The following is a 26,876-nucleotide window of genomic DNA, read 5'->3' as shown; positions in this document are numbered from 1 at the left end:
GGATACGCCTACGCACACTCGTATGTGGGGGTCGTTAATGTGGATGCGGGTCTGATTACGCATAAACTCGCCTTGGCCCTATCTCCCCGCATCGCATGGCATAAAACCTGATACGTCCGCGGCGGTTATGTATATCCGTCCAGAAGTTCACAAAGACGCAAACCGACGCCTCGATCTTTTTTAACGGCAGATAAGATTGTCCCGTAACGACCCGCGCCACCTCCTTCCTCCCGGAATCGCTCCTGGAAGTCGATCCACTTGAGAAGCGCTGCGCCACGCTCGCGCGCGTACGTGAGAATATTCGCAAATGTATGCGCGACGTGTTAGGCGAATAATATACGTTTTAGCTTTTAAACTATGCCAGCGATATTATCTCACTTCCCTTAAAAAAATTTATCTGTATTTATTTATCACTTTTTCTTTACTCTGAAAACAACGTGTGTCGAATTTCGAAAACGCGAGCTGTTATGATTTTTTTATTGTTACATAAGCACGTCTCTATTTCTAAAGCACGGCAACATCTCTATCAAAACATTACAACCTGAAATTTGGCTTTGGTTTGCATTTTTTATATCTCGCCAACTTTGATATCTTCCTAATAGATATACATAGAAAGGGCGAGGTCCGCGTACGCCCAGTTTATAATAGCACGGCCACTTCTAGATCCACGTCCGTTTTGATACACAGTGTCGCTTTCGATGCTCGAAAACGGATCCCGGATCCTAATAAAGCGCAAAAAAAAAAAAAGGTTCGACGATCGACCGGCGTTACACGAGGAACAATATACAATATACAGAGTTCCGTCAACGGGGGATTCTCCGGCAATTTATTTTTTGCTCGCAAATCATTTTGCCCATTAGCCCGCGTAGGACGATATATCGGGCGCGACCGGTGGGAGGAGATCGTGGTAAGGCAAAACGAGCAAGAGAGAAAGGAAAGAAAGAGAGAGGAGGAGATAGGGGGGAGTGATGGCGGGAAGTGATGGTAGGAGGAAGGGTAATCCTTTTGCTGATGTGTGTTACGAGGTCCACCCGCCCGCGCACTCATCATCACCGAGATAATGGAGTGGGCGGTTCGCGGAGGAGATGCTGGATGGTCCGGTGCCCAGTCCACCGAGGTTCGCAACAAAAACCGCCACTCAACGACCCTGCCCCGAGTTGCACGACCATAAAATCATCCTAGTTCTCCGCCACCCCGCTCGCCCGCCGCCGTCCCTCTTCACCGCGCTCTCGTTCGCCTCCCTCGTATGCCTCCTCCACCCGCGAACTCGTAACGAACGACGCGAACGAGCGTGCGACGAGAGAGCGACGTAACAATGATCCCGCAACCTGTTCCAAAAGCTCGCAAATCCACCACGACGTCCTGCAAACGACCCCGGCAAATGATGGTTCGCGTAATCGACCGGTCGGACTCTGGCGACTGCCTCTAATGTCCTTCTTGCGCATCGCTGGGAAATGTGCGCGATCGAGTAATGCTCCCGGCGTGAATTGACGCCAATCAGAGTGCAAGGAATCTTAGTTAAAATGCTATAAATCTTGCCGATGTTTCTTAAACTTGGAAAAACGTGAAATTTATCTGCCTTTACTAGATTTCTTCTTAATTATCTTCAATAAATTAAAAATATGAGTCAACTATTATCTACAAAATTTTACAATCTTACAATTATGTAAATGTGTGTAATAAATGACTCAACACCTTAATTCCTAAAAATAATAGCAGCAATCTTCTAATAAACTAAATTAGATTATTTTAATTATGATAAAAAATCTATAATTCTAGTGTAGAAATTTGCTAATTCGTTCAATGCAATGTAACATATCGATCTTGTTACGACTTATAATTAATAGCGAAATTATAGCTACAACTTTTATAGCTCTGCTAAAATTGCTATAAAGTGTTATTTGAAGCGTTACCAAACAACTTCGTTTATAAATTTTGAAACGCTGAGAACAGTAAAAGAACTAAGTCACATTTAGAAACGAAACCGAGTTAACATAACAATTTAATTCTCTGTCAAACATGATTAAATCTCGTATCGTTCTCTCAGTATACCTCAAAGTGCAGACAAAGTTCACCCACGTTCGGAGGAAGGTCGTCTATATTCATCGGCGACAAGCGACGCCTGGCACTGTCCCCGCCTCGCGAATCGTGGATGTTCATTGGCTCGAAAATTTTAATAACCCGAGCGAGGATAGGCTAGAGAAGTACGCATGTCCAAGCGTGTGTCACCGGCGCGACACGCACTCGTGGTGACATACTCGTCCTCTCTGTCCCTCCCGCGGTTGTCCTCTCCCTCAGTCCGATATTCGTGTCTCTTGATAGGGAGGACTCGGCTGGAATACTGTCGCGCGTGCGCCGATTGCTTCAAGAAGGTTAAAGGTAACGGGTCTACCTCTCAAAAGTGCACCCTTCGACCGAAGTGCAATCTGGAAAACGTCCAAGCTTGTCGAATGAGCTGCCACAGAGATAAGCAATTTCTGCTAATACTAAGCGCGAGAATTTACGCTAGGTTGAACACCGCAGTTGTTAATGTTATGAAGAGGCGGAAGTATTTTTAATTTTTTCATACAACATGATAGATTCTTGAGATTTTTGAGAATACGTAACAAATAAAACGTAAGAAAAGTAAATAGTAGATTAAAGTGGCTGGCTTTTATATAGTTACTTGGATGTTTAGAATATTTGAGGAATGCAATACGATATTATTTTATTCTATTCATGCCGTGTTTTCATCCAGAAATATTCTCAATATAAAAAAATAAAAAGATATTATTTGTCAAAAATATACATGAAAAGTAAAAGTCTGAGTCATTGAAAATAAAAAACAATTAATGAGAAATTCTTACTTTGAAGAAAATATCTCTCCGGTGCTAATAAATATTTGTACAATTTTAATAAAATAACATTGATAATTATAAATTAAACATTCCTATTTTTTGTCTCTTAATCTTTATAAAACAGTTGTTAAACTGTAGCATAAAAAATATATACATGTAGGCATCTTTTTCTTTTCGTCTGTCTTAGATCCAATATATTGTGTTCTTATCACGAGATATTAAATTGAGCATATTTTCGGAAACAAATAAGTATCACATGCAAGACGCAAAGAGACGATGGAAGAAAGGCGGAACGGGAGAGGCAGAGAGGCCGGGCGATAAATCGCACGAACAAAAGGAAAATACGGCGTGGCCCGGCGCGGCGGCCCGGGTCTGAAAAACGAGGAAGACGAAGGATCCTCGCCGAGGACGGATGAGGTGACCCGGGCGAGAGAGGCACTCCACGGCGAGAGAGTCCAACGTAGTAGTCTCTCTTGGATCGATACGAACGGCGCGCGCTGTGTCCCCGTCTGCCATTGGTCATAGCAAAACCTAGACGTGCCCGGTTTTCTCTCCTATCCCCCTGCCCGCCGCCCTCTCGCCACCCGCCCCAATCCCACCCCGCCGCTCGCCGTCTCCTGCCTTGTCCTCTTCGCCCTCTTCCGTCCACCCATCCCTTGGACTCTCTGTCTGCATCCACCCGGCCAGCTAGCTGGCTTGGCCCGACTCTCTCACCCTGCCTCTTTTAACTGCCGCCTCGCATCCCCCGTTTTCCTCCACCTCTTCCTCCTCCTCCTCATCCTCTTCTGCTTTTCTCCTCCGCCGTTCTTCCTTTTTCCTCGCTTTTTGCGCAACACGTCTCCACACCGCCACTGCCGCCTCCGCCGCCGCGCACTATCACTATCGCGAGTTATCGACTGCCCGCTCTTCCAATTTTTTAGGCATCGCCAGACGTTCGATCCTCCATACGCGCGAATCGCCGAGCGTCGCTCTGAGCGGAATTTTGATCCGCTGTAAGGCTTTTGTTCGCGCTTCGTTTTAAACGCTTCGCAACAGTTTCAATTTTAGATGCATTTTTAGTATTAAAACAACATTTCTCCTTTTGTGTCTTTTTTATTTTAAATCTGAATTTTTATTTTTCAATGTCTTACATTTCGCGAAGTATTTATTTGAAAATATATTCAATTTAATCACCAAGTATTCATGCTTAATGAAAAGAAAGAAATAACGGAAGATTCCAAGCTGAATAAATCAAGTTGTTATGCGTCACTCGCATACTTAAGTATCATGAAATAATGACGATATGACTCAACTACTAACGACAAAGTGCCCGCCAGCCGGTCGCGCGATGATCTTCGTTATGATCTCATTATAATCGCCACGATAATTACACGGATAGGCGAGGACTTCCTACGCGGCGGCACGGCTTCTTGATGCAAATTTTAATAGAGCTTCTTAGTCGAACGCGAGTAGAGAACACCGAGTAAAAGAAAGAGAGACAGAGAGAAGGAGAGACGAAGGGAACACATGGGGACCGCGTGGAGAACGCGGTTACGTTATTGCGTCCTCGATCTCTCGTGACGATGGAGAACGGAATAATCCCACGGTGACTGTCAACGTGCGACACTGAAGGCGGCAAACAGCACGGCGTTGTATATGGCATCTCTGGTCTCTCATATACGCGGTATAACCCCGGTCGGAAATGGCTGCTGAATATGGATGAGTCGAGCGTAGAGCGGACACACTCTCATGCTCACAACGCGGAGACATAATTGCCTTAATTAACGCTAATATGTTAAATCGCGACGGTTTCCTCTGTCCATCGCCGCGCCGGCACAGCAGACCCGCGCCTCGATTAATCGCAAGACGCTTGCTCTTATACGGGTACAATGTCACTACGCGGGTAAATAAGCGCATATCCGCCGCGTCGACGAAGGTTGCTTCATTTTAATTTATGTCTAACAATAAGTGCATTTTAATCGCGAACAGTGCACGGCAGAATACGTTTCGACATAATTAATTTAATTATGGCGTGCTTGATTTTCTTAGAGAACTCGTTGGCCGGAATAAATAGGGCATACTGCCCTAATACGAGGCGGTTTTTTGCTGCAAACGTTGTAGTGTTTAACGCAGGAAATAAAAAACAATTAAACTAAATTGCATAACTGAATTGCACTAATTAAATCATCTTCATTAGCTGCAAGGAGAGTTACGAAAAACCTCGCGCTAGACACTCACGATTGTGAAATGAATTTTTCTCTCTTGATAATGAAATAAAATCACATAAGCTGTATTGTAATAATCTAATGCGATCTGCATAATATATGATTTTATGTAAAATCACCACAATGTCTTCCACGAGCTATCATAGTATACGAACGCAGAGATTAATGTTTGCATAAATGAGCATAAAATGAATAGGAACGACGAAGCTCTTAGTTATTGCAGGATATATACATATGCAGCGTATCGACTTGCGGCATTCTTTCATGATGCATTATATAAACGCGCTTTAACATATCGTGCAAATCGTGGAAGCGATACGATTCAAATAGGACTATTCGCAAAAGAAGGGGTTCTTTATTTCTCAGATTTGCAGATAAGAATCGCTCTTTTCTCGCCGCTGTTCTAGCGCCGCAAAGTTAACGTACGCGGCAACTCGCGGACTTAATTTCCGTTTTGCGAGTAAAAATAACAGGAAACGAGGCGCAGCCGTATACATCGCGCAACATTGTAACCGTAACGCTGCACACTCTTTTCCGCGTGTGGTCCCTAATGAAAGCGCGACGTAAAGTCGTTGTAATCGCAAGTACCGCAATCAGTCGGTGTTTTCAATGAAAAAAACAACCAATATATTATTAAATTCGTTCGAGATTAACGTGACTATAATGTAATAATTTTATTTAATATAATTATGATAGCAATTATAAATTAATAATTAAGTAATATTATTGTATTATATATTATGAATATATTATGAATGAAAATTATTGCGTAAAATATCCACAAGTTACAGGATTGATATAATTCTTAGTCGGAAATATCACTTTTGTGTCAGAATTTCAATGCAAATTTAACCACATGTTTCTATGAATTTTTTTTTTACTGCGAGTGATGCTATCATTTCGCGGAATGTTAAACTTCCCTGCTAAATCAGCTTGTACAGTAGGCAACCGTCGAGTCAGTCGAACCGAACGGCAACGCGACATTCCGCGGGGTAGCGAGGCGTGAGGCCGCGAAGGGTAAGGAACCGCACCGGCAGGAGACGACGACTCTTCTTCTTCGGGGTGCCCCGAGCCGAGCAGCGTCGGAGAATGCAGATACATAAATTCATGAGCGGTAGTAACAGCCAGTGACGCCACGCTAGCTTCCGTGCGGTGGCGGCAATCGTATTCATGAACCCGACACGGTAATTAGGGACACTAGCTCGCCTCGCAAGCGGAAGTCGCCGCGAAGAATCCTCTCTCCGTGCCCTCCGTGGAATATCGCCGGAAATACTTATGCATTCCGTTCATTTCGTAAGGAAACGCGGGGATTCCGAATCGTCGGCAACGACGTCCGTCGGCGGCGCGGGTTCGATAAACCTTACTGGCACGACAGGTTCGAAAGCGTAACACGATCGAATTGTCGCGCCCGCTGATATATAGATATATTCTACAATTTATTTTGAAATAGATATTTTTATCATTATAATGTTACTTAAATATTTGTTATGTCAAAAGTGTAATACGTTGCACCAAATTAAACTTTTTATCGATAACAATTTACTGTAATTTACTTACGGGACCGAGAGAGTAAAAAGTGCAAAAATTGCGGCTCGATTCACCGGGCATCGCCTTTCTTTCGTTGACGCCGCGCTTCGTCTTCCGGCTATTTATTATTTTCGATCGCGGAGCGCGCACGAACACCGGGTGTGCTCTCTCTTTCTCGCGGAGAGAGCAGCATCGTGAGACGCATCGTGGCGAGATGTATAGGGTGTATTATATGGGTGGAAGCCAATTATTCGCGCGCCCGACCCCGAAGGCAGTGATAACTCCGGGCGGCGCATAATTTTGAGCACCACGAGCCGCAGCAGTACGTAACTTTGCCGGGCTTATAATGAAGATATAACCGAGCCGAGCGTCGAGACATCTTTACGTCCGGGGATAGCGCCTGGCTTGTTACTCAGTTATGGTACACATGACTATGATATGCTCTCTCTCTTTCTCTCTCTCTTTTTCTCTTGTCCTCAACACTATGTTCTCTATCTTCAGTGTTTCTCGCGGCCTATTAGTCATCGTTATTAATCAAAGCCCACGAGCAATAATAACGACCGCGCAGGACCATTTAAATACTCGTCCACGACTGTCCTCCTGTCGAGGATTATATTTGCCAATACTCGCCATCGTGGCATTCGCGCTTGTTAACGCCGTGTACCAACGCTGGCGAACAGAATCGCTAACTATCCGATAGGGTATTAATCTTAAGAGATGAGAGTAATCTTTTATATTTTTTGTTGAATCTTTTAATATTTATAGATGAAAACAAAAGTTAATAACGCTTGGAATTGAAATATAAATTATCCAGTTTTATATTCCTCAAAATCATATTTTTATTAAAAGTTTTTTAATTATAAAATTTATAAAATTATAAGAATTTATAATTTTTTAAATTATAAATTTTCTCATATTTTCAGTGTATGTAAATAAAAATAAAATTAATGCTTAATAAATTTGTGATTAAAATTTCTGCACTAATATTTTACAAATAATAGCTAAAATTATATATGGCCCGAATAATCTGATAAGTATAGATAGATTAATAAAAATCTCAAGCATTTTAATGTAAGAAACGATGAATAAATCACATGATGCATAAGGCATGTTCTCTTATTTAGGAGAGAAAATCAACGAGATCAAACGTTCGATCGATGAAAATTCGCGTTACGTTATTTGACGTTATACACGAATACAAAGTATTTGGGCAAAAAATATCACAACCTGCCTTTATCCACGTCCCTCCGGCGAGCAAATGTTACGCGATACCCCACTCGCGTAACCATTTCAGGGCGCCGCCGACAGATTTTCATTTACGGATTGCAGCGTTATATGGGGATTTAAAACCGATGTGGTATCAGTCTGGCGCGCACGCACCGCGGGCTCGAATCATTCGCGGTGTTCATTTCGATTCGCCTCTAATTGAACGCTGTTCAATATTGGCAAGTTAAATAATTGTCTTTGGAAAACTGAACCGGCACGCCTGTTAATCAGCTTCGCTCGGTATGATTGAGCACTCCCGCGCGCGCGTACAAGCCATTCTGTATCCTGCGAGTAATAGAATATTTCGAACTAGATTTTCATACCAAGGTTAAATACTAAACGAGTAAGATTTAACAGATTGCTAATTTTTTAAACAGAGAAATTCTATAAAAAGATACCCGTATATTTCCAAAATATTTTTACGTTAAATAAAACGATATTACATCGCAAGTTTCACACAATTCCTGAAATGAATTTTGAAACACAATTTTTATAAATGATTGCGAAGTTTTCAATTTAGCATTTATCAACGTAGAAAAAAAAATTACTTTTGCTTATTTTATTCATTTTTATTTAATTTGATTGCGGCATTGCAGTCGCTATTAAGCGATCGAAAATTGACTGCGTCTAAATAGACCTTAACGTCATTAAAGCGAACGAAGATCGCGCGCGACCGAGCGGGGAGCGCATGAGAACGTTTCGGCGAAGTAATACGCGCTCCACGCGACCCGGACTTAATCGAACCACTCGAAGGGCCACTCGTAAGTGCTACGAAACGAGGAAGTCGGGCGCGCAACAAGCGCCACGCCCGCGTCCGAGCCGGACAAGAGGGATAAGAGAGTGGAAAAAAAAAGGGAGAGAGAAAGATCCGCATTATAATCCTATTACAGATTTACTTTTTTTGTAGCGCATTTAAATCCACCATCCCGTATCCACGGGCCCTCCGCCGTGCAACACTGCCCTTGCCACCGTCGCTTGCGTGTGTGCGTCTTTCACGCGGTTGCAGAAGTCTTCTTCCTGCCTTCGCTCGTTCCTCCTCTTCGTCGGCTTCTTCTTCCGCTCGTCTCTCTCTCCCTTCTTCCTGTCTCTCTTTCCTCGCTTCTCTTGTGCTTCTCCGTCTTCTTCCCCTCACCCTTCTCTTTCGTTTCGCTCTTCCTCCTCTTCTCCTGCACCGGCACTACGGCCAACAGCCTGCCCTGACGGCTGCGCGTAAAATTGGCCGGAACGCATTTTTCCATTAGGCCGGTACCCGAGCCACGTTACAAATTATAGGTGTACTCTTATTGGAGAGCCCGATGAAACGAGGGAACCGATGCGCACTCGGCGTTTTCCTTCCTCCGAGTCGACGAGTCGGGCGACTCCGAATAAACGCACGACGAACGGACGGACGGACGGACGGACGGTGGTCGGCGGTCGCCGTTCGCGGTGTAAGCCGCAAATAACGCGGCTCACGCGTGATTTTGTAAACGCTTAACTGTTATTGCGCCAGAGATTGAAACCGGTCTGATTTTGATGCTGTAGACAGGCAAGAGGCATCTTCACGCTGTCGAGAATATCGCTGACTTGGCTAGAAAGCGATAAGCGATCTTCTCGACAACGTAAAGATGCTTGTCGATGATTTAAAGAAGTATATATATATATACTTTTAGTTGATGCTGAACTATTACATATATCTTTGGTTATAAAGATGGTTTAGGCTTTGTTCTGCACAAATTTGTCCAAGAATAAACTATTTATCTTTTCTCTTTGACATTATTACATGTTTCTCATAATTTTGCAAAAAAGAAAACGAGAGATTTAATAAGCAAAGTTCGAATTTTTAAATACTTTCTTAAATAAATTAGCAAGTCAACTATTGCATGCAATTATTTATATATTGAGAATAATAGAGAATTAGAAAGATACAAGATATTCTTCGCATCTTTCCAATTTTTCTTAATCAACTGGAGATTTTTATAAAGTAGAGATTTTGAACTCCATCTTTCTCCATAACTTCTTCATGAACATTAAATATTTTTGCTCCAGGGCCGAAATAACCGTTTAATAAATGCGGCGGGAACATGGAAAAGCGGCAAATGCGATTTTAATGTCGAGTCACACGGCCCACCCGTGTTTTCCGCGGGTGTGTCTCTAACGATCTCGTCGAATGCCTCGCGGGTAGTTTCATCATTTCGCGTCGCATTAACCCTAGAATATCGCGATGGAATTCAGTGGGCTGCATTTGAACTCATGCACATTTATATCTTGCAACACAAATTTTCCAAATGTGTGATGTAAATTGCAAAAAAATTACAACAAAAACTCAAATTTTGCTCTATGGAAAATTACGCAATATATTTTACTTCATCAAAATAAACCGAAATGCTGTTTGCGTTTGTATTAACAAGGGATTTTTTTTTTTCTTTTGCAGCTTTCTCTTTAATGTGGGACGACTGGCTTCTTCGGCGTTCTTTCTTCTTGCGGCAAAGAGGGAGACGCGGAGCTATTCGGCACCCCATTCGAGGCTAAAAGGATTCGGCAATAAACAACGGTGAGTCTCAAAATTAGCTATGGGTTGCAATTTACATCGAAACCCCCCGCGGTAAACTTATCGACCTCGCCCTCACCGAAAGTCACTACGGGGTAGCCAATGGATTAGCAGTGTTCTAAAGGAAAAGCGAGTGTGGAGCTTCCCGTGCTGCTTTCTTTTAGTTATCGCGCAGAGTGTCCTTTTAATTTTGATAACTGACGATCGTAAATATCATCACCGTGGCGTTTACTGGTGCGTTTTCTTCGAGCACCTAAGTGCAAAATGCTCTTTGAATGACGATAAAAAGCACATTTTGTGTATTCGCGTAAAAGCCAATATATTGCGATTAATTAAACTTAATTACTCAACTTTGTTAGGACTGCTTTTGTGTGAGCTGTAATGCATTACTGTGTTAAATGATTGAGAAAGCACATAAATGTTAACAGAAATGTAAAATGTTAATTACCAAAATGTTAGACAATTGTAAATTGTGTTGGACATTATTTTTGTCTGATTATGCGAAGAAAAATTAGAAAGTAAAGGACCTTTTCAGTTGATTTGGAAATTTAAAAAATCCTCTCTGTGATTTTCTCTATGATAGCAATTTCAAAATTGATTCATCGTAAAATCTAAAAAAGAAAACTGAATTATTTACAATACCAATATTATCAACATTATCAATATGGAAAAAAATTATGAAAGATATATTTTTTTACTAAGAAAATATTGGAATGGTTAAGTGTTCTTGTTGTTTACCCGCAAAAAGAGAGCTCAGTTGCAATATTGACGGTGAAAACAAAGACGCGACGGTGGACGCGCAAGAAGCGCGAGTTATCTCGCGGGCAAGTATATCTAATTACCCGTGGCGTTTACGTCAACGTTTACCGTGATTTACGGCAAAATTGTAGCTGTGACCTTCGACTGAGGTGGACGGGGTTTTGCGGGGTGAGACGGGGAGGGAGAGAGCGGAGAACCTTTAAGCGAGCGCGGTTAAAAACTGCGAAGGATTCGGTCATTTATCACGGCAGGCGCTGCCCGCGGGAATGGAATGGGGGAGAGGGATACAATCCGCCGGACAGACTAATCGCGGACTAACTATCCACATATTATCCACAATAATTCCACGTTACCGGGAGGGAGGGTGGCCCGACGACCCCCGGCCGCTCTCTTGCGTATCGAGACTGACCGGCGACGAAACGCTTCGTCACGTTTCGCTTCTCGGCTCGAGCAATTTTTGTCACGCCCGGGGACACGTTCTGGCCTTGCCTTGTAAGCGTGGTACTAAAGTGAAATAGGTCACTTACTGCCAGACGAACAAATAATCGTAAATTCCGGAGTAAGAATTCTTCAAAGATTCTTTGTAAACTTAAAACTCACGGGATGATTAAATTTTTCAAAAAATGCTTGCGTGTTTAAATCAAATTCTACTTTTTAAAACAAGTGAAAAACGGCTAGAAGAAATATTAGGTAATTGGTGTACTATTTTAAACTTTTCAATGTGCTTTCTGTGCGAGATCAATTTTTACGTTTAAAGGTTAAACTTTTTGAAAGCTAGAACAGATAACCTTGCTGTCTGCTTGCGAATCAGTATAAGAACGTGCGCTTATTGCTGGCATGTAACTCGTACGAAGAATATTTTTGTGGCAGTCCGCGCGGTCCGCGATGTGCGTGCGCGGCCGCTCACGTAAATATACCGGACTGGTCGGCTACAATTTTGAGGTTTGTCGCGCGTAAATAAAGTGAGCTCGACCGTGGAAATTAATTAGTGTACCAAAGGGCAAAATATAGGGAAAATTGGGAACGCTCACTTTGCAATTTAATTGGGTATTCATTTAACCATGCCTATGCCGCGTATAAGATTTGCATAATAGCGGCCGGTACTAATTAGCGCGCTAGCGAGCAGATGTAAAGCGATTTATTAAATAACTATGTAATTCGTGGCGCGGATTGCGGAATTATAAGTTTTTGTTACCTACCGCCCCCCCCCCCATCCCCCTCCCCTGTGGTTTCACATCGCGTAATTTATTCATGCAAGTACTAACATTTAACGATTATTCCGAATTTTCGTTCATAAATTTGAGATTAGAGAGATTGCAACGGAAAAGTAAACATAATTGGCATTTTCTCAGAATTTTACAAATTCCATAAAACACTATTCGCCAGAATTTAAAATACGACATTACACCTTTGGCGCGGATACTCATTTTTGAAGGAAAAATTGCAGCGCTTGTTTTATTCTTCGAAACTCATGATGCTGTAAATAATAGCGGATAAATTGTCGTAAATCATGGAAATAATAATTTAACATTATTAAAGCTCATTCCGCGCCAATAATTCGCGTGTATCGAAACCGCGATAAAAGGCCATCACATCGATTCACGAGCCCGTGGTTATGTTGGACGACAATTGGGACATATGGAGGATCATTGAAGGAGTACGTGTTAGGGCACACATAAAACGCCTTCAAATTATAGAGTGGGTCAGAGCCCATCCATCACAACTGGGGCCATGGGACTTACGGTCCCAATGCGCCGCCCCAACGTTTAGGTCGTTAGCAATTTCCTGCACGGGACCGTTTTCAAGCCCAAATTCCATATGGCCCGATAATGTTCGATAATACCGCCGATCAGGCGCGACGCGACGATTTCTGACTTTCTTCGACGAAAAAATAACGATGGTTCGAAGGCGATATAGAATTCTCAGCAAGTAAAAATACAACTTTCTTTTTCACGATTACTATTAATATCGTAAAAGTGATTATTATTGAGAAGAAAAATTATTTTTAAATATATATTAATGATAAATATCCACGATAACTAAATGAATTCAAATGCGATTTTAGTATATATTTAATTAAAATTAATAGAAATTTTTGCTATTAAACTCTTCACACTTATGAACTTTACATTGAAAAATGAGAAGTCTATTCTCAAACGTGCAATTTTATTTGTCTCGAATATTTCACAAATTTATTTTAAGACATTTTAATGCAACGTCAACTTTATCAACATGAAAAGTACGCGTTGTTGCTCAGCAATGCCTTACATCAGATGGCAATACTGTGCAGACCGTTCCACTGCCGAGGTACTAGCCGACAGTTCTGACTAAAGTTTGGTGGATTATTAAAAGGATTTCGAGAATCTAGAGATAGTTTAAAAAGTGATTTACAATTTATTATTTAAATATTTGATAGACATATACATATTTTGATAGTTTGATAATGTTATATATTTTTGTAAAACTGTTACCAACAACCGCACGGATGAGAACTGCTAAATTTCGATTTTACTAAAATATATGATGTTATTACATTGAACATGTATGTAAATATCTCTGAAATGTCGAAATATTAATAAATCGTAAAATTAATACTGGATTATGAGCTAATCGTTTGCGAACTCTCGTTAGGCCAGCTGTATTTAATAGTATTTCGACAATAACCACATCAAAAGAATTTTTTGTAGTAACAATTATTTAATATCTAATCAACAAGATATACTGCGATAGTAAATATTTAATAATAAATCAAATACTCTATTAGTGGTCTGTAGCTGTATAGATACGCGTTTATATCTACCAAGCAATAAGTCCGATGGATGCAAAAGAGAGTACTTACATGACCGATCGTAGATGAATAAGGAACAGAGAGTTGATTCAAAACTGATTTAATATTTTAAATTATGTTAGTAACAATATATAATTTTTACACTGTCGTCTGAAAAGATTTAAATAACGAAAGAATTTCTTAAATACAAAAATTTGTAGCTTTTGAAATAGTTCTTTTAGATGTAGTTCTTTCTTGATAAATTTTATCAATTTTATTATCCACTCTTAAAAAAGGTATGAGAAGTCGATAATTTGGTAATTTCTGATAAATATTTACTTGAATAAAAAAATTATATACTTAATTCTAATAAATATTTACTTGACTCTAATAAATATTTACTTGAATTAAAAAAATTATTTATTTGATTCTAATAAATATTTATTTGTATCAAATAAATATTTACTTAAATAAAAAAAATATTTACTTGATTCTAATAAATATTTATTCGATTCTAATAAATATTTACTTAAATAAAAAAAATTATTTGCTTGATTCTAATGATTATTTACTTGAATAAAAAAAAATCATTTACTTGATTTTAATAAATATTTATTTGAATCAAAAAAGTATTTATTTGATTCTAATAAATATTTACTTGATTTTAATAAATATTTTCTTGATTCTAATAAATATTTACTTGATTTTAATAAATATTTACTTGATTCTAATAGATATTTATTTGAATAAACAAAATCATTTACTTGAATCAAAAAAATATTTACTTGATTCAAGTAAATATTTTTTTGGAATCAAAAAAATCATTTACTTGAATCCATTCTTAAAAAGGCATGAAAAATCGATACTCGAATGTATCGAAAGTATTGTTGACGCTTTTCCGCGACGCTGATTGTTATCTTGATTATTCTGGCAGTTTGATAGTTTGTGAGCAAAGGTTATTTTGGCGGTTATTTAAAATTAAAAAAATTTTTTTTAAATATTTAGATTTTATAACTATTAAATTACAATAATAAGTGCGCGCGCGTAGCGCGCGCTTGTATTGTTCTAGTTATTCTAAAACTTAGTGAAAATAATGTTGTAAAAGTATAAAACAAACATTTTTGATTAAAAATATTTTATCATTAACTCGAGATATAATATAGAAGAAAGAGATAAATTATATTGAAAAAATTAAATTGTACACTATACGTGAACATAATAACTTACCTTTCTTTTATATATTTATTTCAAATTCAAAAGAATGAGTAAAATTTTGAAGGAGGTATTTAATAACGATTTGGAACAACTAGGAAAGTTAAATAATAAAAAATCTAATTAATTTAGCAAAAGCTGAATATATTTTGAAATTTTATTGTGGAAAATATAAAATAAGTGTTTTTCTAAGTTTTATAATATATATATTAAATAATTTTTTATTTTATTTATCGCAATTATGAATAATATAATTATTAAATCAAAATACAGAATTTATTTGTTAGTCGAATACATGTGTCCAAAGATATGTAAAATAATGAAATATTTTTATCATCAATTTAATATTCGGTTTACTCAAATTTTTACTTTAAAAACTTTTACTGAAAATATTTAAACATAAATTCACCGAAGCATGAAGAAGAATATTAGTTGAATTATAGAATACGAAATAACAATATTATAGAAATTTCACAAAATTGTTTTAGTTGCTTGTAATTTCAAATATTTAAATATATCACAAGTATCCAACTAATAAATCGACTGAATACGCATTAATTTATCCATTACCTTCGATTGCACAATATTGCTTTTATAATTAATTAAATAAATCATTTAAATTACATTTTATTATCGAAACAAATATAGATCAGCGATATATAATATTAAAGTATTAGAATTTCTTATTTTTCGATGATATATGATTAATAATTTGATGATGGAAGTGTAATTTTTTTTTATGCAACCACACAAAGCTATATAGCGTATGAAATTAAACAATTATATAGTAATTATTTACCCCATGATATATCCCACGATAACAGAAAAATGCTGTCTCTCGATAATTGATATTAAATATCAGGATTGAAACAAATATCGATTTGTAAAAATAAGCTTTGCAACATTTCGGGCATTATAAAGAAATATCTTTTTTTTTTTAAAGCGTCTCTTAAATATTTATTAAGTTGAGCGCCATGATAAAATTAAATTGCTATAAGTTTTTTTAACTTTTTTAAATGTGACAATTATCATATTTTTTATAACATATTTTGATATTTATTTTCATCATATATTTAATATCATTTCAACATTATTATACGTCGATTTTGATGACATTGGAACCATCGGTTATTTAGTTCCTCGAAGCAAACTAAAGTTTTACTTTTTTTTATATGTATAAATGGACATATATGGCGCTAAATGTATTAATTATTGCTCTGGAGTTCGCTGGATCCCGTGGCGTCTGGCGCTTTCTGTAGTTGTGCGCTCTGGAATCTGTCGTAGCCACCATTCGAGTCGCCGAAGATCTTCCGGCCGGGAATCCTTTCATCTTCCTTGATGTTGACCTCGGTGCCGATCTGCACTGGCCAAGGCAGCTTACCGTCATCGTCCCTGATCGTGATTAAATTGCTCACCTTCCGCTCGCTACTCGCGCCAAATCCGTCGTTCTTCAGACTCTCTTTCGTCGACACTCTGACCCGCCGCAAATCGCCCTCGTTGTATCCGTACGGGCGATCGTTGTATCCGTAGTAGCTCGATCGCTTCGCGTAGGGATCATAGCTGCCATACGACTGTTTGTTATAGCGGTATCGACTAGGATCGACATTACCGGGCACGCGCTTGTAATTGTCGTCCCGCGTGACGGGCGCTCTGACTGTTCCCGCGGTATCGTAGGGTCGTGGATAGTTTCTCAGGTCCACCGGTTTCCTCGTGATTTCCGGCAGAGTAGCGTAGTAAATGATGCGCCTGGGTTTCGGCGTAGATCGGCTTCTGCCGTAAAGATCCAAGTCGTCCTCCCTGTAACGATCGTAGCGATCGTAATAGTACTGATCGTTGGGCAGGCGCATGTAGTAGTCTCTCTCCATCCGGTAGCGATCCGGATACTGATAGCTGTATCCTCGACGGTACGATGGATACTCATAATCCCGCTCGCGTATCGCATTTCTGTACCAGGACGTTTGCTCGTAGTCGTCGTAATAGTTTTTGGTAACCGGCATATCCCTGGACTCGCGGTACTCCGGGTAGCTGCGTCGATGATGCTGTCCGGTCACGAAATCCGCCCGCGGCGCCTGATGTCTTCGGTAATTGTTGGATAGCGCGGCCTCCTCTTCCTCTTGTTGCTGCTGGATCACTTGGTGCAAGGGTATACGATGACGAAACTCTACTGAGATCGGCTGCACCGAACTCGACCATGTCTCAGGGGAATTCAGACGAGCCTCCCGCACGCTCTTCGTCGTTGAAATCTTCTCCATGCTCGTCTCGTTGTCCGTCTGTCTGCGAATACGTTGCACGATTCCTGTCGTCTCATTCACAATTTCTTCCTCGTCATCGTCATCATCCTCTTTGTCCGCGCGGAGAATTCTCATCATAAGTGCCTTCTTGAGCGCCTTTCGAATAGGTGCAGTGTCGTTTTCGATATCCTCTTCGGTCTCGCCATCACCGTAAGACGAATCTTCTAAGAGTTTTCGGAAATGTTCGAGGTTTCTGTTCTCGCGAGCTTTTTCGATATTTGAAAGAGCATTCGGTTCCACGAAACTCGATGTAGTAAGCTCCGGACGCTTTTGACTGTTTTTCGATTCATCAAATGGAACCAAACGGCCTACTCCGCTTACAGTGCGAACGTCGAGTGCTGAAGATTCCAATCGTGGCCGAAACGGACGATCCATGTAGACGGATTTCATTTGCGGCGTAACTTGCCAAGCCTCGCCAATACCGGCTCCAGCGTTAGCTCCAGCCAGCAGAAAGATTAATGGGTACATAGCCGATAAACGTATCATTGTAATCTATTAAAAAATTTAATAATTATTAGCGTTTGTAATTTAAAAAATTTGAAACATAAATTATGTGTATATCAAATAATTCTTTATTGACGTATATAAAATTATTGCAAATATGATAAAAGTATTATGCAATATGATAAAAGTATTCTATGATAAAAGTATTATTGCAATATGATAAAAGTATTCTCAGTCTATATTTTATTTATTACAATATTAGATTACAAAATTATCGTAGAGTTAATTGCTGAAAAAGCTGAATATAAATAAAAAGTTATTAATTGTGACGAATTGAGAAAAGTTCGATTCATCTGCTCGGCAAAGCGATCAAATAGAACTTTCGCGGATTTCTCTCCTACGTGTGAACCCGTTTACAAATCGGTCTGATTGTTCGCGCTTTGTCTAGTTTGAACGTAACCGTGAATATCATCGGCACTTTTCACCGAAACGCAATAGCTCTAAAAAGGCTGGCGATACACATTCAATGACCGTTCCGTCCGGTCGCTGCGCGGTCAGAGATCGCATCAAATTGTCCTCCAATGTAGACACGGCCGATTCTCCATGACAAATATAATTTCCCAGGCCGTTTCCGCGGTATTATTCCAAGTTCCGGTCGGCTCGTACAGATCCGTCCGGACGATTGTTCACCCGAGCATATTTACCATAGTTCGAAATCGCATTAGATTTCCGTAGTTCAATTTTTTATGCGACCAAAATTATGATAATAAAACTCTATCGTACAATATTACAAACATTATCATAATTTAAAAATTTTATTTCCATTATATATTATATTTCATAATTTTTATTTTTTCTCTTCTAATGCAAGAGATTCAACACGTTAGAAAAAAATAATACAATTTTATATAAAAAATTATTGCAAGCAAAGGGTTTGTTTATAGCGATTTATTTCGCGGGATAGGATTTTATTGGCGATCATTGAAAGTTTCCATGTCGAGTCATTCCTCCACAGTTATGCTCGTTTATTTATGAGCGTCGGTAGGACGACGGTCGAGCGAGAGGTCGGTATCTATGGCGATGTAGCGGAACAAATCTGCAGCAGGACGACGATCTTATGCCGTCGCACAGTTATGCCCGCAGTGTACAGTTAGACGCCGACAAAACCGTTTCGCCTCGCAATTAAGAATCTTTTTAATTAACCGGACTGGACATCGTCGCGGCGAGATTGTTTACTGCGTCGGAAATTGGAAAGAAAAGCGTAACGGAAATATCACCGTTTTTAACGGATTGACTTACAATTAGATAATTAAGATAAAAACGTGACGGAGAAAACCAGAATCTAAAAATTTATTTCTTAAATAAATTTTGAAGTTTTTGATTCAGTGAACAACATTTACCAGCGTTACAAATATATTTTAGTTTGAAAATTTAATTAAAAGTCTTTTTTTAATTTAAAACAGTTTAATATAATTTGGAATCGCTACTTAAAATTTGAAATCTATAAACGTTTATAAATCACATGCAAATCTTATTCGTTGTAATTATTTTGTTCACATAAAAAAATAATTTTTTATCTACTTTCCATTTAAATATTTTATCGCATCTTATAATTTTTGATATTAATTTTATTGGCCTGTATATTTTGTATATTTTAATTGCTATTCCACAATAATTTAGAATTTATTTTATGTTCAAGAATTTATTACATTAAAATTATATCATAATGCTAATCATGCATCAAAAATAGTGTTTAAAAAGTTGATAAATTTGTGCAATTTAAGATTATACAATTATTGTGCAATGTGCAGTTACCAAAATTTAGCATGTAACAAAATTTCTTGAGAGAAAAGGAGATTATATTTAAAAACGCAAATAATGATTGGATAGATCACAGCGGTGCAGTTTTTTTAAATTTAAGTAAAGAATAAATATATATCAATAAACTGTATGGCTATTAATATTATTACTAATTATAGTGAATAAAATATTGATAGTGCATATTTTCTATCTAACAAGAAGCGAAAGCATATTAATTTGAAATGACACTGTCGAGAGAATGTTAGTATAAGTTTTGGGAAGAGTTGTACCTGTTGTGTCCACCTGCGGACCTCGCGAGTGTCGTTGACTGTTCGAAGCGACTGTGATTACTACCGCACAGTTGTCCACGGGTTTACCTCGACTCTATATCTGCATACCGTTCGGTTGTCGCAAGTGAAACATGCTCACCCCTCTCTACCATAGAGTTAACTACCGTTCACAATTGCTCGTCGTTTTTAACTGTAAGGCTTGTACCGAATGATAGTTAAACAGTGGCGCCGGCCAACAAAGGCGGTGCAATAACCGAGAATGAAATAGTCTCAGTATATTTCTAACCACATTGCCAAAAAATATAGACACGTTATTATGATATAGAATGACGCTAAATTGAGCTGACAAATATTGCAAAATTATTTTTTGGAATCACTTCTTTAAAATGAAAATGTGTAGATATCAGTTTTGAAGTTATTAGTTATAAAGTTCTGTTTTTTAATTTTTATTATTAATATGAAAAAACTTGAGAAATTAAAATGATAAAATTATTCTTATCTATTTTTATTTTTATATTGATTTGTTTTCATACGTAGATCACAAATTGTTTTAATGCATGAATGTCATTATGTTATACTATACGAAATGTACAATGAAGCGAATGTATATGAATTTGGATTTGCAAGATCGATTGCTTGGTATTGCTTTTTGTGATATAGACAATTTGTAAAAATTTTTCTTGTTTTATAGTGCAATTTTTTTATAATTGCATACCAAATATTTGGTAATGACGACGGAGTGATTTAGTAATTATTACCAAATATTTGGTAATGACGACGGAGTGATTTGGTAATTATTACCAAATATTTGGTAATGACGACGGAGTGATTTAGTAATTATTACCAAATATTTGGTAATGACGACGGAGTGATTTGGTAATTATTACCAAATATTTGGTAATGACGACGGAGTGATTTGGTAATTATTACCAAATATTTGGTAATGACGACGAAGTGATTTGGTAATTATTACCAAATATTTGGTAATGACGACGAAGTGATTTGGTAATTATTACCAAATATTTGGTAATGACGACGAAGTGATTTAGTAATTATTACCAAATATTTGGTAATGACGACGGAGTGATTTAGTAATTATTACCAAATATTTGGTAATGACGACGAAGTGATTTAGTAATTATTACCAAATATTTGGTAATGACGACAAAGTGATTTAGTAATTATTACCAAATATTTGGTAATGACGACAAAGTGACTTAGTAATTATTACCAAATATTTAGTAATGACGACGAAGTGATTTAGTAATTATTACCAAATATTTGGTAATGACGACGAAGTGATTTAGTAATTATTACCAAATATTTGGTAATGACGACGGAGTGATTTAGTAATTATTACCAAATATTTGGTAATGACGACGGAGTGATTTAGTAATTATTACCAAATATTTGGTAATGACGACGAAGTGATTTAGTAATTATTACCAAATATTTGGTAATGACGACGGAGTGATTTAGTAATTATTACCAAATATTTGGTAATGACGACGAAGTGATTTAGTAATTATTACCAAATATTTGGTAATGACGACGAAGTGATTTAGTAATTATTACCAAATATTTGGTAATGACGACGAAGTGATTTAGTTATTATTACCAAATATTTGGTAATGACGACGAAGTGATTTAGTAATTATTACCAAATATTTGGTAATGACGACGAAGTGATTTAGTAATTATTACCAAATATTTGGTAATGACGACTCGAAAATTTCGTTTTCCATTACCAAATATTTGGTAATGACGACTCAAAAATTTTGTTTTCCATTACCAAATATTTGGTAATGACGACTCGAAAATTTCGTTTTCCATTACCAAATATTTGGTAATGACGACTCGGAAAATTTGTTTTCCATTACCAAATATTTGGTAATGACGACGAAGTGATTTTGTAATTATTACCAAATATTTGGTAATGACGACTCGAAAATTTCGTTTTCCATTACCAAATATTTGGTAATGACGACTCAAAAATTTCGTTTTCCATTACCAAATATTTGGTAATGACGACTCAAAAATTTCGTTTTCCATTACCAAATATTTGGTAATGACGACTCGAAAAATTCGTTTTCCATTACCAAATATTTGGTAATGACGACGGAGTGATTTAGTAATTATTACCAAATATTTGGTAATGACGTCGAAGTGATTTAGTAATTATTACCAAATATTTGGTAATGACGACGAAGTGATTTAGTAATTATTACCAAATATTTGGTAATGACGACGAAGTGATTTAGTTATTGTTACCAAATATTTGGTAATGACGACGTAGTGATTTAGTAATTATTACCAAATATTTGGTAATGACGACGAAGTGATTTAGTAACTATTACCAAATATTTGGTAGATAAAAAGAAATGTCAAAGAAATGTAATTTTTATTATTTTATTTTTATATTTATTTTATTATTTTATTTTATTTTTATTATAAATCTCCGACACGCCTTCCACTATAAAAAAAATACATATGTACTATGTATTACATTTATACTATGTAATGACTCCTTCGAAATCATGCAAATCTTGTCTGAAATACTTTTTTGTTATTATTAAAAATAAAAGAGTTATTCAGATGGCTTGTTTTAGATGCCTCACTCTGTATATATATAGATCTTATTTATTTTCTTTATTGAACTTTCCTTCTTCCTCTTTCTTCTGTTCTCTCTCTCTCTTTCTTTCTCTCTTTCTCTCCTTTGTTGCCTGGGTTTTTTCTTAAAATTATTTCTGCTAAGTATGGTAATAATATTATTACTGCAACGATTAAAATTTACCGTCAAAGGCAAATTTGAGATTTTATTGTGTTCGTTACTTCAGTTCACGCAAAAGCATATTCACGTGCACGGATGATTCAGATATATTACCTCTTTAATAATCTTACTTGTATTATATATAATCTTTGCATCGAGATACTAATTGAACACTGTCAATCTTCACGTCGAGATAACCAATCAGCGACGCGGAAAAGTGTCAACAATAAACTTCGAGACTTTCGATACATTCGAGTATCGATCTATCATGCCTTTTTTAAGAGTGGATACAACTTGACAGCTCGAGGAAATGTAAGCAATTGTCATAGAAACATTTATAAATTGCTAATCAATATTGCCTTGACAACCATTTAAATATAAACTGTCAAAATATATTTTTTGCACATGATCAATATTGCCTTGACAACCATTATAAACTGTCAAAATATATTTTTTGCACATGACATTGAGATAACCAATCAGCGTCGCGATAAAAATGCAACAATAAACTTCGATACTTTCGAGATTTCGATACATTCGAGTATCGATCTTTCATGCCTTTTTTAAGAGTGGATTGAAGGATTATCTTTTAAGTGTTGTCATCTAGCGGAAAAATGAAAAAAAAGATAGAGAGAAAAGAATCGATAAGGAAGAGGGACCAAAAATCAATATGAAATGAGAAAAAGACACAGTTTTTTTATTGACGAAACAAATTTTTATAACAATATATAACTGTACGCATATTTATAGTATCTTATCTATACTGAATAGCAATTAAATATGTGCGTGCAAGAATAAGTTTGCTATGTCAAAAACGCTTATAAACTCATTGAAATTTTCCTTTTTTTTAATCTAAGTGTATCTTAAAATCTGAATTATATCTACACACAAAATATTTATCTTATGATTTAAAATAGTTTTAGCACAATAATATTAGCGACAAGGAAAGACAAGTGAGTGGCTCAGCCGGTTCGCAACCGGCTGTTGGTGAATGCATACGCAAAGTCCGGCAGCCGGCAACGAGTTAAAAATAGTTTACGGAAGGAAAATGTGTGTATAGAAAAATTAATTTTGTAAATATCTGCATGATTTTCCTGGATGAATTATTTTACAACAAATATTACTATTTTCTTATTTAAATTTATTACGCGAAGCTTTAGCATAATTTTCGTTTATTCTTTTTTATTAACGAAAAAAATACTAATATAGTTAGAAGATCATTATCAACTCTATTAGATCGTGAAGAATAAAATCGAAAAAATTCTGTCACTTATCTGCATTTTGCACATTTGAGATTCTCGCGTTGATATAAGCTAGTGGAAGGAACAATAGACTTGTTGTACGTAACAAGGGGTCAACAGAGCGGTGAAATCTTTGTGTAACGAGCCTCTCGGTGAAGGCAAATAACTGCGGAAAGCGTCGTAATGCTCTGCGCGATGCTGTGATATCTCACAGTAATTAGGCGCCGCTTGAAGGGATGAACGTGCTCGAAGGAACGAACGTGCCAAGAACTGTGGAATTTTTTTCCTTTGTCTTTCTCTAAAGACTAGCTCTAATGTGAGAACCATCTGCTCATTACTAACTCAAAAACTAAGATATCTCATTTTTATTATCAACTTATTTTTAAATATATCAATATAATCAAATCTTAGAAACTACTTGAACGTTAAAGTAAAAGAAAAATTTATATGTTAAATGTCTTGATAACTGTGCATAAAATTCTAGGATATCAAGTACATTTATATAAAGAGATAGGAAAAAATGTGAGTAAAGGATGGGAAGTTCGAAGGCGGCTTAAAAGACGTAATATATTTTATTTAGATATTAATGATCCATAAAACATTGTTTATATATGGGGCAATAAACAAATAACTCTCGTCGCTATCGTCTAATCGTGATGTGACATAATAAATATTATCTTGTTTGTTTTAAAGAGAAAAAAACGCAGGAAGAGAAGCGCGTCAGGCCTCATAAAAGCTCGATTGATTTTTTCCGGCTGTCGACAATATTATTTTTACGCAATTGCATTGCATTTTTAAATTGCACACTGTCCCAAAAAATGCCTAGGTTTTTGATATACGTAAACTACAGGGGCTGTCGATGGCAAATTACCAGCAAGATATTAAAAACGCAGGATAGCAAATTAAAAAAAAGTTAAGTAGATTAATTTCTTAAAACACATAACAAACTATTTTCCATTTATAAACATATAATTGTTTTGATTCTCATTGCCATGTTTAAATAAGAAATTAAATAAAAATCAAATAAAGCCTGAAAAAGCAATAACTAAAAGTAATAACAATGCAGAATTGCTAAATTTGTAGATTGTTGATTTATACATATACTTCTAAATTTGCAGATCTCTCTGAAGGTCCAAAAATAGCTATATTTATAAATTAGCAAATGCTTAATCTATCCGATTTATTTATAGAATATCAGGGTAATCGATCGTTTAGATCGGAATTGATAGATTTATAAAACTCGCATACGTTCGTACGTGGACTCAGCTATTAGATTTACGCAAATTTAAGCAATTGCAGAAATTAAAAATGCTTAACATTATAAAGAATCGTGATAATATAAAATTAAGATAACAGCCGCCGATAGAGTCTCCTCTCGCTTTCTCTATACTACGTTTCCTTCTTAAAATAGATCACAATTGTTCAAATTGTGTGTAGCATGACTAGAGAGGGATATTAGAACTCAAAAAAGGAAATTCGGAACAGATAACAGTAGAGAAATGGATTTGTTGCCTTAGTAATGATTGAAGTTTTAATTCGTATCACGGAATTTCGTTATTAGTTCGCCATCGACATCATTGTTTACAGGAAGATATGTCCTTTCATAAATAATTAAGTGACAATCTATGTTTAACCTACACACACGCATGTGAGATCGCTATGAAAAGAAGTAAGACGCTTTTTCGCTTTTTTAACAAACAATTTTATCAATATCCAGGGATTATTTATTTACCGGCGTTATTATTATAAAATAATTTTTTTAAAGAAATTAATTCTCACTCAAGGTAATAACTAGTAAATAAATAATTCCTAAGATTTCTAAGTATTAAATCCATTCATGATTTTTTTTCGGCTAATATTTTATCCACGAAGATTCTTTGCCATCGAGATGACTAAAAGCACTTGATTTTATATAATTAAGTAACAAACTTATTGTATCATAATCCTCTAAAACATATTGTATTACACTCTATAAAATCATTTCAAGTATTTGCAATTTATAATTGCATTACATGGATTTAAACATTTCATGGCTTATGAATTCCGAACATCTAAAGCTAAGAATCTAAAAATCTATGAATTAAACAATTTAAAGCTCCAATAATTTAACAATTTTAGGACAAAAATACTGAAATACTGAATGTATAAAGCTAAGAATTTTAAAATACGTAAAAGATGATTAAAATAAAAATTTGAAAGTTTTGATTTGTTTAGAATCCAATAATCTGTATTTATATAAGAATTTAATAAATTAAAAATTTACTCTTAAAACGAAACAAACCTATACAAATTTGAGAGATCTATAAAACAATTAAATTGTGTAATACTCGATGTTATTACGTAATTAAAAAAAAACTAAAACAAATAATATTTTATTTTCATCTCGACTTGCTCTAAATTAAATTTTGGAGCGAAATTACAAGTGCAAAAAGTCCAGAACCAGAACTGATATTTTTTTTTTTTTAGGAAGATGATCGATACTCGATCAGCCGGCATAGACCACGGGATCTAGCGATCCTGAATAATTTGTTAGGCAATTAAGCTATATACAAACGGGTGCGTTATTCTTAAAGGAGATCGATATGTCTCGTTGGTTGGCCGGGGAAGACCGTTCCGATGAATATTCTTTTTATTTTTTTCTTTTAATTATCTCTTCTCTGATTTCTCATTTATTCTTTTGCCGATAATGAACCATTGGTCAAGGCCATCACCGTTCCAGAAGTTGTCCTCGAGTTCGTGTCAGAATTCAGTTCCAAGGACGAATCCTGTAACAGAAAGATAGCGTGAACAAATTTTAACAATGATCTAATAATTATCACGTGAATTATAAGATTGATAACGTTGCGAGTTTAAAATATTTTTGGACCAAAGCATCCTCGAATCGCGTTCTTCTAGTGTTTTAAGGTTTCAATGGCTACTATTTTTCAGCGATCGTTAGCGG

General features: G+C 36.6%; 2 protein-coding genes and 1 long non-coding RNA gene across 3 annotated transcripts in view; 1 reads left to right on the top strand and 2 right to left on the bottom strand.

The window, feature by feature from the left end:
• The window catches only part of LOC137000821 (uncharacterized), a 199,913-nt gene that overhangs the window by 66,239 nt on the left and 106,798 nt on the right, over positions 1-26,876 (top strand). The window contains exon 3 of the long non-coding RNA XR_010890995.1: positions 10,245-10,364. This is a non-coding gene — a long non-coding RNA (uncharacterized lncRNA). The remainder of the gene's footprint in view (positions 1-10,244; positions 10,365-26,876) is intronic.
• LOC105677036 (uncharacterized) lies at positions 15,370-20,066 on the bottom strand. The gene is made up of 2 exons (XM_012375344.2): positions 19,925-20,066; positions 15,370-17,882 (listed from the first exon to the last, which is right to left on the bottom strand). Exon 2 carries the CDS (start codon positions 17,874-17,876, stop codon positions 16,305-16,307), a length of 1,572 nt encoding a protein of 523 aa, XP_012230767.1. The 5' UTR covers positions 17,877-17,882; positions 19,925-20,066; the 3' UTR covers positions 15,370-16,304.
• The window catches only part of LOC105677038 (uncharacterized), a 72,862-nt gene continuing 70,474 nt past the window's right edge, over positions 24,489-26,876 (bottom strand). The window contains exon 9 of the mRNA XM_012375347.2: positions 24,489-26,700. Within this exon, the coding sequence (XP_012230770.2) occupies positions 26,605-26,700 (96 nt within the window). The 3' untranslated portion in view covers positions 24,489-26,604. The remainder of the gene's footprint in view (positions 26,701-26,876) is intronic.

The sequence above is a fragment of the Linepithema humile genome, chromosome 6 (genome assembly GCF_040581485.1).
Source record: "Linepithema humile isolate Giens D197 chromosome 6, Lhum_UNIL_v1.0, whole genome shotgun sequence".
Classification (NCBI taxonomy): Eukaryota; Metazoa; Arthropoda; class Insecta; order Hymenoptera; family Formicidae; genus Linepithema; species Linepithema humile.
The sequence above is the reverse complement of the archived record's forward strand: the minus strand, read 5'-3'. Positions and strand labels throughout refer to the sequence as shown.

What these genes read in the sequence shown, in the direction of transcription:
- LOC105677036 (XM_012375344.2), bottom strand. Translation starts at nt 17,876, where the DNA reads ATGATACGTTTATCGGCTATGTACCCATTAATCTTTCTGCTGGCTGGA.